Below are 17,890 nucleotides of genomic sequence, written 5' to 3' on the forward strand. Positions count from 1 at the left end.
GTAAGGGCGCAGAGCGACCTGCCGGCGACATGTTGATCCACCCTCACAGGAACCGTATGTTTCTCATCCCGTTCCCGCTCGCGTCCCTCCTTCTCTATCTCCCTGCCCCTCTCCTTCGAGTAACTGCACAACTGTTTCCCCAACTCTTCATTCAGCTGTGAGTGCCTCTGTCAGTTTCTCCACTACTTCTATCTCTCCCCATCTCTCTTTCCCTCTGTGACATTATGCAAGCAATACAGCTACAAGATCTCCCTCTCTATAAGTATTTTAGTACAGTAATAAACACTCTAAGTCAAAAAGACACACCACGAAGGAAGTAACCGAATGGGATGGAAATTGCAGAAGTGGATGAACGTGTACTGACAAACAAATCTCCGGCCGCGGTGGCCGAGCGATTCTAGGCGCTTCAGTCAGGAACCGCGCGACTGCTACGGTCGCAGGTTCGAATCCTGCTTGTGCATGGATGTATGTAATATCCTTAGGTTAGTTAGGTTTAAGTAGTTCCAAGTTATAGGGTACTGATGACCTCAGATGTTGAGTCCCATAGTCCTCAGAGCCATTTGAACCATTTTGAACAAACAAATTGCTAGATTTACAGAGCAAGAACCATCTCGTTTTGCCAACTTTTTTATCAAGGAAACTGGAATAAACCACCAACAGTAACACACTCTTGAAAACCAAAAAGCCATAACGATCCCATCTGCGGATCAAGAAAATAACACTTAATTCCTATAGTCAGAGCTTCCTTCGAGTCTATACCCGTACAACTGTTCCATGTCGAAGTCGGCTATTAGCACCTGGTAAAAAGCCCTATCTTAACCGCTGCAGAATAGAAGGTGGTCGAGGTGGCACACCGTTGGACCGACCGATCTTCTCCGCACTCAGTGAGTCGAGAACTGCCTACTGAACAGTTAGGCGCCGGCTTGTCTAGCCTCGGGTGGAAGGATACTTCCGGGACTATTTGAACAACGTGATCTCCAGGCAATAGTTCGTATATTGTCGCGTCCCCTTCCTCTGCTACTGGTTGATGCCCTCTGATGGACGTTGGCCGTACCTACGTGATTGTTGTCAACTGTGGTATTTGCTTGTAAACACACTAGCGTCGGAAAGACTTCGCAGCGTGGTCGGCAACGCGCATCGCTGGTCTGTCTGCCATGTTGCCGCTGCAGTAGGCGTCTGTGATGACTGCAGCACAAATGGTCACAATTTCAGAACAACAGGTTGATTTATTCAAGAGAAAGAGCTTCACAAATTGAGCCAGTGCTTGTTGGTCCACGTCTGGCGCTTAAGCAAGCAGCTGGCATTGTTTCATAGAGTAGTAGGATTGCCTCCTGATGGATGTCGTGGCAAATTATGTCTGATTGGCGAGGTAGGTCGCCAAGATCTCGAGCTGGTTGGCTGGCTCCTTCTCACATCATCAGGGTTCAATTTGAGTTGTCTGAGGTACCATTTCTTTTCATAGCAGGAGTCCATGGGTTGTAGTCTGTGGTACCCATACTGTATAGCGTATATCGACTACGACGACATTCTGCACCCCATTTTTGTTGCCCTTCATGGCAAGCCATCCTGGGCTTACATTTCAGCAACATAATGCCCGACTGTAGACGCCATAATATTGAGCAATTCAGTAATGGGCTGGTCCACATCTGGGCGTACGCATGGACTTTTCCGTCTTGTCGTAAGTTGACAGAGCTGTTGGAGGTTCTCCTGAGGGACATAGTGCTAAATTCTTACCAAATATAGCTTCAGATTGTCAGTGGTTGGGTAGCACTTCCTGTCATGGTCCAAAAGTTCTGATTTGGTTTCCAAGGCAGGCTTTGGCAAGCATGAAGACAAACTGTAGAGACTTTTGCCTTGTGCCAGCGGGCATTACCTTGCTCAAACGTAAGCCCAGGACTACTTGCCATATAAGGCTACAAACTGGGCCGTAGAAAATCGTCGACGTATCGCTTGATGTAAGGGTGCAGTTGACAGCAACTAAGGCAGTCCTCCAGTCAAATGAAATTGCACTCAGATAGTGACACCTACTTGTCGAGCCGTACGGCGGGCGGCAGTCAAGATGATATCACTCCGCGGCCCGAGGCGTCTCCAGAGTCATCTTCGGTCTGGGATCTCATTGGATGGAATGGATTCCCGATTCAAACTGAGCCCACCTGACCAGCGAGGAAGTCTCTAGAGACGTCCCGGACAGTGGTGGTTACCAGCCTGATTATTGCCCGCCATACAGCCTGACAGTAACGAATTACGATCTGTGATGGCATTTCATTTCAGAGCAAGACCCCACACTTCGTAATCCACGGCAATATTTCAGCACAGCGGTATGTCAATGGTATTCTAAGCCCTGTTAGGTTGCACTCCATGGCAAATAATACAGCACCTATTTCTCAACAAGATAATGCCCGCCCGCCCACGGCGAGGGTTTCTATATCTTGTTCGCGCTTTCCAAACCCTTTCTTGTCCAGCAGGGCCACCGGATTTCTCCACAACTTGGAACGTTTGGAGGATTGGGGGCCTGGGCTTCCCACCAGATGATCTAACGCACCAATTATACAGAATTTGGCACAGTTCCCAAGTCAATCAATGATAAACCGAGCAACTGCTTGCATAAGTGCCACTGGAGACCAACGTGCTATGTAGTTGCTCAGCTTGTGAATCACTTTCTCTTGAATAAATGTACGGCTGGTCCTGGCGGAAGTTCGAGTCCTCCATCGGGCATGGGTAGGTGTGTTTGTCCTTAGGATAATTTAGGTTAAGTAGTGTGTAAGCTTAGGGACTGATGACTTCAGCAGTTAAGTCCCATAAGATTTCACACACATTTGAACATTTTTTCCTTGAATAAATCATCCTTTTGTCCTAAAATTGTAATCATTTGTTTGTCTGTACATGTAGATCACAGCTATCAGTTTCCGTCCCATTCATACAATTCTTTCGATGTGCGCCGTTCTGTTGTCTTGGGGTGCATTATATTATCCAGACAAGTATCTGTTAAAGAAAAGGCGTGGTGTACTGGACGGTTGTTCCTACCCAAATCTGACAAATGGAAAAGAATATCTAAATACGAGGTTGGAGGAAACCATCTCAACTCTCGTCGTTCACAAATCTGTTTCAAGCAGACAGCTAGGATACCTCGCAACCCGCTTTGCGTACAGACAAACCTGAAACAGATCAAGTTCGTGCTGTGGATAAACGATTGTTTGTCTCATACAACGTTTAGCTCGAATTTTAGTCGATTTTCCACATTCTTTTGGGCAAATTCTGGGATAGTCTCGAATTTCTACCTAAGAAAATATGATTCACGATGAGTTTCTCGTGATTCATATGCGATGAAGAGGTCTCCCCTTTCTTAGGGTAACTGGCAACTTTGGCAACAGAAACATAATCCGCCCACGAGATCAAAATGAAATACATTTACCAAATAGTGAAAACCAATTTGGCAGGCCGCTATGATTTAATTTTCGTTCCTATCTTATTGAGTGACATGAAACCGACGCCGTGATAATCTGCAGATATTAAATCATCTACTTTTTTCCAAGTTTAGGTTCATTCAAGTACCTAGGTACCTACCTTTGGCGAAATCTTCTTGTGAGATACTATTGTGTAAGACGAAAGAATATTATTCCCAAAGCCGCAGCCATGTGGTGACTCTGTCTTATCAGTCTTCACAAATATGTTTCTCAATTCATTTGCGGCTCACATTGTGACTCGTTTTACGAGAAATAAACAGGATTTTATAAACAGTTATGGAAGGAATTGATCTAGTATGCATAATTCTAAACGTGTCCTAGTAAATTCCCATTGTCTTTTATTCAAAGACGTAAATCCAACTATAAATGTCTCATTTTCCAAACAACATGTCACTGGATGTTCACTGCAAGTACAAACGGCACGCGAGGCAAATTTTTAGCTCTCCACGGGTATTGGCAAACACGTTAGCTACACAAGAGAATGTCTCGCGGTCCGAAAATTGTTACGAAATGCAGAAATATCAGTAAATGATAAATGCCTGATGCCGTGAATACAAGTTTATTTACAAAAATAATAAATGCAACGCACGAAAATGTTGGAGATACACTACTGGCCATTAAAATTGCTACACCACGAAGATGACGTGCTACAGACGCGAAATTTAACCGACAGGAAGAAGATGCTGTGATATGCAAATGATTAGCTTTTCAGAGCATTCACACAAGGTTGGCGCCGGTGGGGAACCCAAAAACGTGCTGACATGAGGAAAGTTTCCAACCGATTTCTCATACACAAACAGCAGCTGACCGAAGTTGCCTGGTGAAACAGTGTTGTGATGCCTCGTGTAAAGAAGAGAAATGCGTACCATCACGTTTCCGACTTTGATAAAGGTCAGATTGTAGCCTATCGCGATTGCGGTTTATCGTATCGCGACATTGCTGCTCGCGTCAGTCGAGATCCAATGACTGTTACCAGAATATGGAATCGGTGGGTACAGGAGGGTAATAAGGAACGCCGTGCTGGATCCCAACGGCCTCGTATCACTAGCAGTCGAGATGACAGGCATCTTATACGAATGGCTTTAGTGGGACGTGCAGCCACGTCTCGATCCCTGAGTCAACAGATGGGGACGTTTGCAAGACAACAACCATCTGCACGGGCAGTTCGACGACGTTTGCATCAGCATGGACTATCAGCTTGGAGAGGATCGCTGCGGTTACCCTCGACGCTGCATCACAGACAGGAGCGCCTGCGATGGTGTACTGAACGACCAACCTGGGTGCACGAATGGCAAGACGACATTTTTTCGGATGAATCCCGGTTATGTTTACAGCATAATGATGGTCGCATCCTTGTTTGGCGACATCGCGGTGAACGCACATTGGAAGCGTGTATTCGCCATTCCCATACTGGCGTATCACCCGGCGTCGTGGTATTGGATGCCATTGGTTACACGTCTCGGTCACCTCTTGTTCGCATTGCGGCAATTTGAACAGTAGACGTTACATTTCAGATGTGTTACGACCCGTGGCTCTACCCTTCATTCGATCCCTGCGAAACCCTACATTTCAGTAGTAAAATGCGCGATTGCATGTTGCAGGTCCTGTAAGGGCCCTTCTGGATACAGAAAATGTTCGACTGCTGCCCTGGCCAGCACATTCTCCAGATCTCTCGCCAATTGAAAACGTCTGGTCAATGGTGGCCGAGCAACTGGCTCGTCACAATACGCCAGTCACTACTCTTGATGAAATGTGGTATCGTGTTGAAGCTGCATGGGCAGCTATACCTGTACACGCCATCCAAGCTCTGTTTGACTCAATGCCCAGGCGTATCAAGGCCGTTAACACGGCCAGAGGTGGTTGTTCTGGGTACTGATTTCTCAGGATCTATGCACCCAAACTGCGTGAAAATGTAATCACTAGTCAGTTCTAGTATAATATATTTGTCAAATGAATACCAGTTTATCATCTGCATTTCTTCGTGGTGTAGCAATTTTAATGGCCAGTGGTGTAATATCACATAATTACATTATTAGCGGCCAGTTTCTTGAACCGATTCATCGGTGAAGTATTTGTGAGTGGATATCCGGAACGAATGGAGGTAGACCGACCACATGTATCTGGCCCTGAGAAAGAAGGATGTCAACGTTTTCTTGGGAATAATACTATGAAAGTGTAAATAGGCAACGTAAGTGGTCTCCCATAAGACTCTCGTTCGGCTATTTCGTGTGTGATTTTCGTCGGTCCGCCTCCCTTATGAAAATTGTTTTTGGAGTCAGCTAGAAAACGCCACGTAACCACTCAAAAAATTTGAAGGAAATATATATTGCGAAGAGCTACTGTCTACTGCGAAGATCATCAGTCTACGTTGCGGAGGTCCCATGCTTCAACATAAGGGGAAACTTACTATTTTTTCTACTTACATGACGCACAACAATCTCCATAGTAAAATTATTAGAATTGGGTGTTATACAGAGGGGCGGAGGTAATCTTTTTCAAGCATATCAACTATTAAATGAACGGGTAGGGCGTGGTGGTGGTGGTGGGGGGGGGGGGGGCTGAGTAAACGATGTTGGTTAGACATTTACCTTCCAACATACGCCGTGCGGTGGCTTACGAAAAACAAAATTGACTCGTAGGATGATGCACACGGATGTGTCGTCCTGAAGGAATTTCTAGTCTACACGGGTTAGCTTTGACAAATGGCTCTGAGCACTATGGGACTCAACTGCTGCGGTCATAAGTCCCCTAGAACTTAGAACTACTTAAACCTAACTAACCTGAGGACATCACACACGTCCATGCCCGAGGCAGGATCCGAACCTGCGACCGTAGCGGTCGTGCGGTTCCAGACTGTAGCGCCTTTAACCGCTCGGCCACTCCGGCCGGCTGGTTAGCTTTGTCTTCCAAGCGTAGTGAGTAGCAGGAGTAACAGCTTTTTGTATACGTCGGTAGATAACTGTGCAGTATGGGCGTTGGTGTATTATTACGGATATGTAAAAATCGGAAGAAAGAAAACTATGTGAAAGTGCTTATAGTATATAACACTAGCCTATCGCGACACAAACTAATGTTACCCTCTATGAGCATTTACAATTTTGACCGCGTGTGTATCTAACGGTTGAACGTATAATTTTTAATATAGTGCAGTTAACAGAAAAACAAAACAGGTTTTAAACTTTGGGGTTTAATGAAGGTGGTAAATGTCGTAAACGAATGAAAAAATGAACGGTCGTCATTCGAATTAGGCACCTGATTTTGGAAATATGTGTTTAGGAAAATTAAATATTTATTATTGAAGTTACTTTCATTAATGTTTCACTTTGAACTGCACACAGGATACAGACGAACACAGGGCCCTCTGAGATGTGTATAAGAGCAGTCACCAGTACTGCACGTACAGATAATCATTGAAAGAAAAATCGTACCAAACTCACACTAATAAGATCTTCGCTCAATACTGTTACTTAGATTAGTATAGGAATGTTCCTGCAAGAGATACAGAACTAAAGTTGTCCAGGAGGGGCTTCCCACTTAACTGAAATATGAATACCACAATTAAAATAAATAATACCTCAATAACACTGTTTATACTCCCATTTCTAGTAATATATCAAATTTCCTTAGTGGTAATATTAGTCCATTTACCTTTCTAATATCAGAAGAATATGGTGGGGACCCATAAACCGATATTGTATCACTAATGAAACTCTATTATTATTTCAGTAGCAAAATTCAATTCAACTAAATTTAATCCTTATCTTCGCTTGAATTAGTTCATGTTTTTACTTTTCAAGGCAAATTATTTAACATTAAGCTCAATTAACTTAAAAAAATTCATGATAGTAATCTAGGCCAAATTTTGTTTCAAATAAGTTTAACTTATGTGACTCTTTCATCACCTATGAAGCAGATAATTTAGACAGTACATTGAAACAGTCTTGCACTGAATTTTTGAAAACCGATACTTTGCAATAAACTGATATCACTTTAGCAACATTCGAAGTAACTTCAACTCCTGCTAATCCCTGAACATTTGACAAACATAAATAAATCACTAGTTCATTTGAAACAGGATACTCGGTTTTCTGAACATTTTGGAGGTCATCCTGTCTAGGTTCATGATTATGACAAAAGATATGGTCCTAAACACAGGTTTGTAGCACTTGGATTATTATTAAAATCACTCACACAAATTAACTGGTCCATGCTCTGATACATATCTGTACGCATGAAGTTGGTGGAGTAGTGGCGAAGTAGTGGTGGCAAGAGACTTGGCGGCTTACTGTGATCACGGCTCTTGATGTTTGATTGCTCTATATAATTTCTTATTGGCGACGGATTTTTAATGTGTTAGAGCTATTCCTTACTGCCGAGAGTACCATGAAACAGCCAGATCCACATCTGAGGCAAAATTCTTTACCAGGCGACTTCCAGTTACCTCCTTTGGCACCGACGATGTGTACCGTGCTACGGCTAGCCACTGACTGCGTCCCGTTCACACCAAGGAGCCGCCCAGATCGACCACCCAAAACCACCTTTTACCTGGCGCCAAACCACTTCCGTCGCCGTGGAACTTCCCTACACCTTTTATATTTTGCAATAGAAGTGCCCTAAGCATGAACCAGCTTCCAATATACAAAGTTTTTCTTCTAAATATATGCATATTATAAAATTTCATTATTTTAAAGATAATTCAGCTCTATCCATATATACATCACAATACTTTAAATTCATTGTCACAGATCAATGACCTTAACAAACAAAAAACACAACACTCCATAATCGTAGATACACAGATACCTAATATAAACCTGCCACCAATCGATATAAGTGTTACAAGTATATAAACTAATACATTAAAATTACATCAAAAACTCGTCCAGTCTCTACTCTCTCTCTAATACAGATGTTGGCTATTGGTGGACATTAAAAGTTTAACTTCCTAAAGCATTAGTAAAATATTGTTAAAAGACACTGACGCGTGATCGTTTCTCCCCATCTCGCATTCAATTATTAATGATAAAAGTCGTATCCGCCAGCGATATGAACACCAATCGCTTCCGCCTGCAGCAAATTAGCAATATTGGAAAGGGGAGCAGCAAAACACATGAAATACGTGAGAAATTTGCGGCTCATCTCGTTAACACTTACTCAAAAGCAATTAAATTATCTCTCCAAATGTAATGCTGTAGCTTTGATATTCACATACATTATTCTGAATCCGATTACGAACTGTAAGAACTCGTTCGACATCAACTATATAAAGCAGCCTCGGTCATCCATTCACTTCACCCAATGTTACAAGCGCACGCGGACACACACATGCGCACGCGCTCACACACACACACACACAAACACACACACACAGGGAAGAGCCCATGTACACAAACATTTTACTGAAAAATACAGATACAGCGCTGGAGGTAGGACAACCAATGAGCACAACAGTATGCTCCATCGAATATGGTAATATAATCAAATTACCTTCCATTAGGAAAGTTGAATGCGCTTAACGACGGTGATATGACTTTCAAAATGACAGAGAACGGCAAACAGTTGTCGTTTCCTTTCCAGCTTTACTAATGCGGATCTACATTTCGGCTAGTAACTAGCCACTAATAATGCTAAAAATATAGGAATTACGTAGTCAGGGAATAGCACAAAAAATTACGACTCATGACAGAAACTGTACCGCTTGTACGTTAAATTACGTACCAGTAATTCAAAGCTTTTATACGTGCCCTAGTGCGTCTATACTTGTTGCTCTGGCTCCTGTCAGGTAGGCTTTGCAGAGAACTTATCGGATCTCTATATGGCGAGCCCTACATTCACTACGTAAGTAAACTTAATAATAGAGCAATTATTGTGTCTATTAGAATTTGAAATTTGCACAGGAATAAAATACAATACGAGTAAAAACACTGATTCTGCTTCACTCATTTGCTGCCACAATTAATATTAGAAGACGTAATAAATGACAGATTCAATCATTGTGAGTCAATAGTTTTGCTCGTTTTGGAAAAGCGTAGGTTACGCCAGTTCATATAATTTTTGTACATAAAACATTAAGAATCCAGTAGGAGGCTAAGGTGTATGCTGTTGTAGTATCACGTTTTATTCCGGAAATAACTATGTCATGTACTGCCCCGTGTATAGGAACCAAAGACGTTTCTCCTTGCATACGAAAAGAGGACATTATCATTGAAGTGTCTCTCATTTTTACTATCTTGAATGTAACATTAATGACTTCGATTTTGCTCTTGTCCTGATAAAGAGGTTGGGAGCTTATAATTGTGAATATTAAGTAATACAACCCGATAGTAAGAGTAGAAGTTGTGTTAAAGGAAGAAATAAAGGAGTGCTTATTTCGGATAAATGTTATGTGAGAACCGAACGTAAATGTTATTCTTTCTAGACATTCAAGTTACTATGGAACGTTTCAGCTGCACTACGTAAATAAAAACTCTGCCACAGCACTTTACCGCCGGATGCTGTGGCCGAGCGGTTCTAGGCGCTTCAGTCTGGAACTGCGTGACCGCTACGGTCGCAGGTTCGAATCCTGCCTTGGGTATGGATGTGTCTGATGTCCTTAGGTTAGTTAGGTTTAAGTAGTTCTAAGTCCAGGGCACTGATGACCTCAGATGTTAAGTCCCATTGTGCTCAGAGCCATTTGAACCATATTAAGCACTTTACCAGCATACTACCACTCGACAGTTGGCGTGATTTTCCAATCTGTAAACGATGTAGAGAGTATTGATCTCTCTGCTACTTCAAATAGATTTTTAATTACAACTACAATATAAACAACATACTGATTTTCTGTTATTATATTATTTTATTCCGATGCAAATTTTAGGTTTTATTAGAGACCATATTTGCTCCACTATGACGTTTACGTATTACGTGGTTAGTATCGAGAACACCATACAGAGAACCAATGTGTTCTCTGCAAAGCCTACCTTCGTTACAAAGTAGTCTTGAATGAACTGTGCCAGAATCCCGAACAAAAAGTGTACACGTTCAAGGGCACGTACAAAAACACCGACAAACTGGCATGTAATTTAATGTATAAGCGATATAGCTTATGTCATTAGTTGTAACTTTCGTACTATGCCGTGACAACGTACTTCTTGTATTTTTATCATTGATAATTGCTAGTTACTAGCCGAAATGTCGAAATGTAGATCGGCTTTATTAGAGATAGAAAGGAAATGACGACTGATTGCCGCTCTCTATCATGTTGATACTAATAGCTATCACAGTTTTTTACTGTTCATTGAGTCACGGATTGTAGAAGTAATTGCCACGCTGCAAGCTCGGAGCGCACCAGATATTTACAACCAACCCACACAATCCCCGCGCACTGCTAGAAATTACCGATCCGTGTCTCCATTTTGCATTTTTTGATATATCTTCATGAATTAAAATGAAATATTGACAATTATCAGAATTTCTTTCGCTGAAAGAAATACGCCACCAATGACGTTTGTATTTATTATGCCAAATGATATTAAATAGCTGTGATGAGCACAGGTAGTCAAGAGTGATTAGTGTCTCTTTTAAAGGCTTGTCACCTGTATTCCACTTTTGTAAGGAGATTCTCTTCGCTGTGTCTGTTCCGAGCACTCAGTCACCTTGATGCAGCAATTGTGTATAAACGGTAACTTCTGCACCAGAAAGCTATCCATTCCCGTCTTCGAGGTTTAAAATACTAGCAGCAGAAATTACTGTAGCTGCACTTAAAAAATTGAGGTTAATGAAATAATAAGATGAAAAACAGCCGACCAGTTGCAAAGGATAAAGTAATCTTTACCTAGGTTTTGATAGGTTTAAACCTATCTTCTTCAGAAGACGGCAGTATTACATTAACATGGAGTGATACGTCGTTGCAATTTTTACAAACATCTCCATATCTCCATTAGTTCAAATACAATATAGCCCTAAGAGTAGGGTTTGTCAGATAAATAAAATTAAGTACATGGAAGTCGGAGAGCAACAGAGCATGCACAATGTCGGCACTAGTACAGTGTATATCCACCTTTCGCAGCAATGCAGGCTGCTATTCTCCCATGGAGACGATCGTAGAGATGCTGGATGTAGTCCTGTGGAACGGCTTGCCATGCCATTTCCACCTGGCGCCTCAGTTGGACCAGCGTTCGTGCTGGACGTGCAGACCGCGTGAGACGACGCTTCATCCAGTCCAAAACATGCTCAATGGGGGACAGATCCGGAGATCTTGCTGGCCAGGGTAGTTGACTTACACCTTCTAGAGCACGTTGGGTGGCACGGGATACATGCGGACGTGCATTGTCCTGTTGGAACAGCAAGTTCCCTTGCCGGTCTAGGAATGGTAGAACGATGGGTTCGATGACGGTTTGGATGTACCGTGCACTATTCAGTGTCCCCTCGACGATCACCAGTGGTGTACGGCCAGTGTAGGAGATCGCTCCCCACACCATGATGCCGGGTGTTGGCCCTGTGTGCCTCGGTCGTATGCAGTCCTGATTGTGGCGCTCACCTGCACGGCGCCAAACACGCATACGACCATCATTGGCACCAAGGCAGAAGCGACTCTCATCGCTGAAGACGACACGTCTCCATTCGTCCCTCCATTCACGCCTGTCGCGACACCACTGGAGGCGGGCTGCACGATGTTGGGGCGTGAGCGGAAGACGGCCTGACGGTGTGCGGGACCGTAGCCCAGCTTCATGGTGACTGTTGCGAATGGTCCTCGCCGATACCCCAGGAGCAACAGTGTCCCTAATTTGCTGGGAAGTGGCGGTGCGGTCCCCTACGGCACTGCGTAGGATCCTACGGTCTTGGCGTGCATCCGTGCGTCGCTGCGGTCCGGTCCCAGGTCGACGGGCGGGCACGTGCACCTTCCGCCGACCACTGGCGACAACATCGATGTACTGTGGAGACCTCACGCCCCACGTGTTGAGCAATTCGGCGGTACGTCCACCCGGCCTCTCGCATGCCCACTATACGCCCTCGCTCAAAGTCCGTCAACTGCACATACGGTTCACGTCCACGCTGTCGCGGCATGCTACCGGTGTTAAAGACTGCAATGGAGCTCCGTATGCCACGGCAAACTGGCTGACACTGACGGCGGCGGTGCACAAATGCTGCGCAGCTAGCGCCATTCGACGGCCAACACCGCGGTTCCTGGTGTGTCCGCTGTGCCGTGCATGTGATCATTGCTTGTACAGCCCTCTCGCAGTGTCCGGAGCAAGTATGGTGGGTCTGACACACCGGTGTCAATGTGTTCTTTTTTCCATTTCCAGGAGTGTAGATATGAGGTCTTAAACAATGAGATGTATGAAAAAGTGGCGCATCATGCGTGACGTTGAACTTTATTATTTGTGTGCTACTAACTCTATTCGCAATAAATATCTCGAACAGTATCTACATATGTCGTTAAATGCACATATAAAGTGGTATCATGGCACCACACATAGTTCGGAAGATACTACATCATAAACATGGAGAAGAGTGAAAAACTATAACATCATGCTTAACGATTAAACTTATTACTACTTTGGCACTAATTATATTCGAAACTTATTTCTAAGATAGAAGCCACATATGCCGCCTACTGTACCTACTCTAATATATAACTGTACAATATTTAGTTCAAACGATATGTTTTTACTCTCTTTTTATGCAGCTGGCAGAAATCACTAAACATTCCACATATGTTATAAATGCGAAAGTTTGTGAGTTCGTTACTCCTTCACACTGAAACTGCTAGACGGATTTGGAAGATATTTGAAATGGAATGACCTTATATTCCGAATTAACACAAAGACTAACTATAAAAGTGTGTAGCACAAGATCATCATTTGATCATTTGATAAGATCATCATTTGAAGAATATAACGTGAAATGTTGAACAATAATTACTCTTAGAAAATGCCATTTACTCTTAAACTACTGAACTGTATCGTACTTATGAATATAATTTAATTCTGCACTATATCCTACATAATACGATTCAACGTAATGAATACGATGCTTATAGAATCCTCAGTTAGTTTAATCCGTACTACGAGATAAGCCCATTGAGTTTTAGCTTCTGAGCGTCAGGCGTAGCTAGTAGCTTGTGAGACGGTGGAAGACCCGTAACGTCGGTGTCATTTAAATGCTGTACGAGAGAATGACATCGTGCCTTTAGATGTAGCACGTGGTAGACTCTTAGTGAGAATGGATTTGATTATGACATACAGACATATCCGCTGGTAACAGACACACGTGTGATGACAGATGACGTTGCTGCACGCAGAGATATTATAAAATTGGTACTGAACTAAATTATAAACTGGTTTTTTTTCTTCGTCGAGTTAGTATGGTTTCCACTCCTTCACCCGGAAGAGGCTGGACAAATATGGATTACCCTTTGAATGAAGGTAGCCTATAAGCCTATACACTGAATTAACACACAGGTTACCCTCGTAACAAAAAAGTCTATTATGACAGTTAACTATCGAATGAATGCATTATGTTGTGCGTAGATGGTTTTTAACTATTTTGGCAAAGAAAAATATTGATACCACAAATTTATGTCATGCCAACGAATCTGCCTTTCCAGTTCAAACGCTTGCAGTTCACTTTGAAAGTGGTTTTCTCGATCACCATGTATAAGAGTCAGCTATAGACGTTAAAAGTGGCAGATATTCATCGGGGCACATGATGTTTTTTTTCTCACGAACAACTCTACGATGGCTATCGCGTGTATCGAGAGCCACACATCTCTACATGTACGCAGAGAACAAAAAGTCTCGGAACGTTGCTTACGGAGACGTATTACAGTAATTTCCGGATTTATAAACGCACAAAGGTAATTATGATCTATTCCGTGGTAGGCATACTGCAAACAGTCAAATTATTCTTTGCCTTTCCTGAACTATTTTGTAACTCACTATTCGGTCGCAAAAGACTCAGTAAACGAGTGCGTTGTGAGCGCCGTGTATCCTGTCAGATTTTCCGATCGTCTCAAAATGTGGTATGTTTTCCGATATTGTGCGGTCTTCTTGGCCGTGCTCGTGCTTCAGTACCTCCAAGAGTTAATTTTTTGTGTTGGTGCACACTCGTGGATAGTAGGTCTCGAAATTAGAATTTCTTTATAAGCAACTGCTTAACCGCAGATAACAATGCGGGGCGCAGCTAGTGTATATATAAAGCCCATGTTTAGCACCTTACCATGTAAAGATGTTGGCAAGTTATTTGTTTCAAATGTAATGTTTACCCTCCTTTTAGGATATAACATTGTATATCTCCGTCTCGTTATGTCATTGTTGGTACTATCCTATTTTAAACAGCAATTACTTTATCAACAAACATTTCAGCTATAAAATATTGATTACCGTGTCAGAGCAGCATCTTCTGCGGTACTTGTGTATCACTATCTTCCTGAGCGATACTTGCTGTTTTTGTTCCAGTTGCTCCATCGGTGAAGGTCCCAAACCAACTGCTCGGGGCACCCCTGGGCACCGACGTGCAGATGGAATGTTATGTGGAGGCCTTCCCCAACACCATCAACTACTGGGTCAAGAACAGGGGAGAGATGCTGCTCGACGGGTAAGCATTTGTGTGCTTCTGCATTAAGAAAGCCTGTTGTTCGTATTTCCAATCTAAATTTATATTTAGGAACTTGAAATTAAATGTAATAAATCATTTCAGTAGAAATGGAATCCTCGAGTAACTAGGTATTCTCTATCTACTTTGTGTTGGAATCTGCTTTTGAACTATGAAACTGAACAAACTTCGTCTTGCGGCACAGTCGGCCTCTTCTGTATCAGCATTTCAGAATTATTCTCTGTAATATGTTACTTATTCATATATTAACTGACATCTTTATTGTGTTTTTACGTGTTTAATTCTCTTCTTTGCAAATTTTCTAACCAGATGTGGTAAACGATGTAATTGTAAACTATGTACTAAAGCGTTCCATGACAATCTACCTTCGAATCGCTTTGTCCCACAGTACATGGCATATAAACATAGGACGTGTTCTCTCTTCCACTCCGAGAACTAGGAGACATGTTGTCAAACTCTTTCACAAATCACTGGGATGTACCCCGTCTGTAGGCTGGCGCATAGCAACACATTTGCACATGATTGGGGCAAATTGAACTAACAGAATTGGGGAATTAGCTGGCAATTACCATTGCGTCATGCTCTTCAGGTGTTCTTGCAAAAGGACCGGTTAACATTTTCTCTGCATTTTGAAGTCACTAGCGTGCTTGTCTTCCAGAAACGAGAAGATGCTCGTCTACTTGTTTCGTCAGATACCTAGACTTTCCAGATCCGAGTCTGAAATGCAATCCGGACTTCGTGTTGCGTTATAATAGTCGTAATGTTTTGAGCACCCGCACTTAAGACCAATAAATTTTTAACACATAATCTGTTACGTGTGGAGTTCACTCTGCAGTAGCGACTTCGAACTAGAAGTTACAGCAAGGCCCCAAGTTGGTAACCAATTGTTCAAAAAAAAGTTTTCCATTGTCTCTCAATTTGTGAAAGTAAAACGCGAGCCTCTTTTTCATTAATGACTTAGTGGCTGAATTGTTGTTACAGGAATATTACTGCCTGAAGCATTACTAGTGGCCAGTTTGATTCTTCTTAATTGTATAAGCGTCCCATTCGACTTTAAACATTATTTGCTTATAAAATATACCATTTCAAAGCCTCTCGTTTATCCACTTTGAGGCACAACTAAGACTTTATAATTTTAATGGGAACATCTGGACTTACTATTCAAATAAGCACCAAATCCGACGACGTTATTTGATTTTTTATAAGACTAGTTAGGAAATCGCAAAGACTAAAGTGACTTTCGCATGCTGTGTCAATGCCAGTAAAATAGGTCGATGAAACTTGGACGATACATAGAAAGAATTGCTGGAGTATAGTATAGTAGAAGCCGAACTCGGGGAAGATCAGTTTGGATTCCGTAGAAATACTGGAACACGTGAGGCAATACTGACCTTACGACTTATCTTAGAAGAAAGATTAAGGAAAGGCAAACCTACGTTTCTAACATTTGTAGACTTAGAGAAAGCTTTTGACAATGTTGACTGGAATACTCTATTTCAAATTCTAAAGGTGGCAGGGGTAAAATACAGGGAGCGAAAGGCTATATACAATTTGTACAGAAACCAGATGGCAGTTATAAGAGGCGAGGGACATGAAAGGGAAGCAGTGGTTGGGAAGGGAGTAAGACAGGGTTGTAGCCTCTCCCCGATTTTATTCAATCTGTATATTGAGCAAGCAGTAAAGGAAACAAAAGAAAAATTTGGAGTTGGTATTAAAATCCATGGAGAAGAAATAAAAACTTTGAGGTTCGCCGATGACATTGTAATTGTGTCAGAGACAGCAAAGGACTTGGAAGAGCAGTTGAACGGAATGTATGGTGTCTTGAAGGGAGGATATAAGATGAACATCAACAAAAGCAAAACAAGGATAATGGAATGTAGTCGAATTAAGTCGGGTGATGCTGAGTGAATTAGATTAGAAAATGAGACACTTAAAGTAGTAAAGGAGTTTTGCTATTTGGGGAGCAAAACAACTGATGATGGTCGAAGTCGAGAGGATATAAAATGTAGACTGGCAATGGCAAGGAAAGCGTTTCTGAAGAAGAGAAATTTGTTAACATCGAGTATAGATTTAAGTGTTAGGAAGTCATTTCTGAAAGTATTTGTGTGGAGTGTAGCCATGTATGGAAGTGAAACATGGACGGTAAATAGTTTGGACAAGAAGAGAATAGAAGCTTTTGAAATGTGGTGATACAGAAGAATGCTGAAGATTAGATGGGTAGATCACGTAACTAATGAGGAAGTACTGAATAGGATTGGGGAGAAGAGAAGTTTGTGGCACAACTTGACCAGAAGAAGGGATCGGTTGGTAGGACATGTTCTGAGGCATCAAGGGATCACTAATTTAGTATTGGAGGGCTGCGTGGAGGGTAAAATTCGTAGGGGGCGACCAAGAGATGAATACACTAAGCAGATTCAGAAGGATGTAGGTTGCAGTAGGTACTGGGAGATGAAGAAGCTTGCACAGGATAGAGTAGCATGGAGAGCTGCATCAAACCAGTCTTAGGACTGAAGACCACAACAACAACAACAGTATAGAAGGTGACTGAAAGAATCAAGCGATGAGATATCGCACTTTTATTCAAAGACAGTAACTATAGTGAATTCACTGCGGTTCGTGATGTTCCCACTTGCAGCAACACCGAAGAGTACCGAGGAGTTTATTTCCCCATTCTCTCCCTCTTAGATGTAAACGTCAGGGTACTGCCCCCCCCCCCTCCCCCCTGTTTCCGGCCTTTCGATGCGGGCAGTCGCCATGACGCCATTACCAGCCACCGCCTACCGATTCACAATAAAGGTCTCCGGTCCACAAGTTTGCCTAGGCACTTG

The 17,890-nt window shown here is 42.6% G+C and overlaps 1 protein-coding gene across 1 annotated transcript in view; it reads left to right on the top strand.

Moving 5' to 3' along the window:
• The window catches only part of LOC126092411 (lachesin-like), a 320,875-nt gene that overhangs the window by 263,405 nt on the left and 39,580 nt on the right, over window positions 1-17,890 (top strand). Inside the window, exon 7 of the mRNA XM_049907998.1 lies at window positions 14,906-15,044. Within this exon, the coding sequence (XP_049763955.1) occupies window positions 14,906-15,044 (139 nt within the window). The remainder of the gene's footprint in view (window positions 1-14,905; window positions 15,045-17,890) is intronic.

This window comes from Schistocerca cancellata, chromosome 7 (genome assembly GCF_023864275.1).
Source record: "Schistocerca cancellata isolate TAMUIC-IGC-003103 chromosome 7, iqSchCanc2.1, whole genome shotgun sequence".
NCBI classification, from domain to species: Eukaryota; Metazoa; Arthropoda; class Insecta; order Orthoptera; family Acrididae; genus Schistocerca; species Schistocerca cancellata.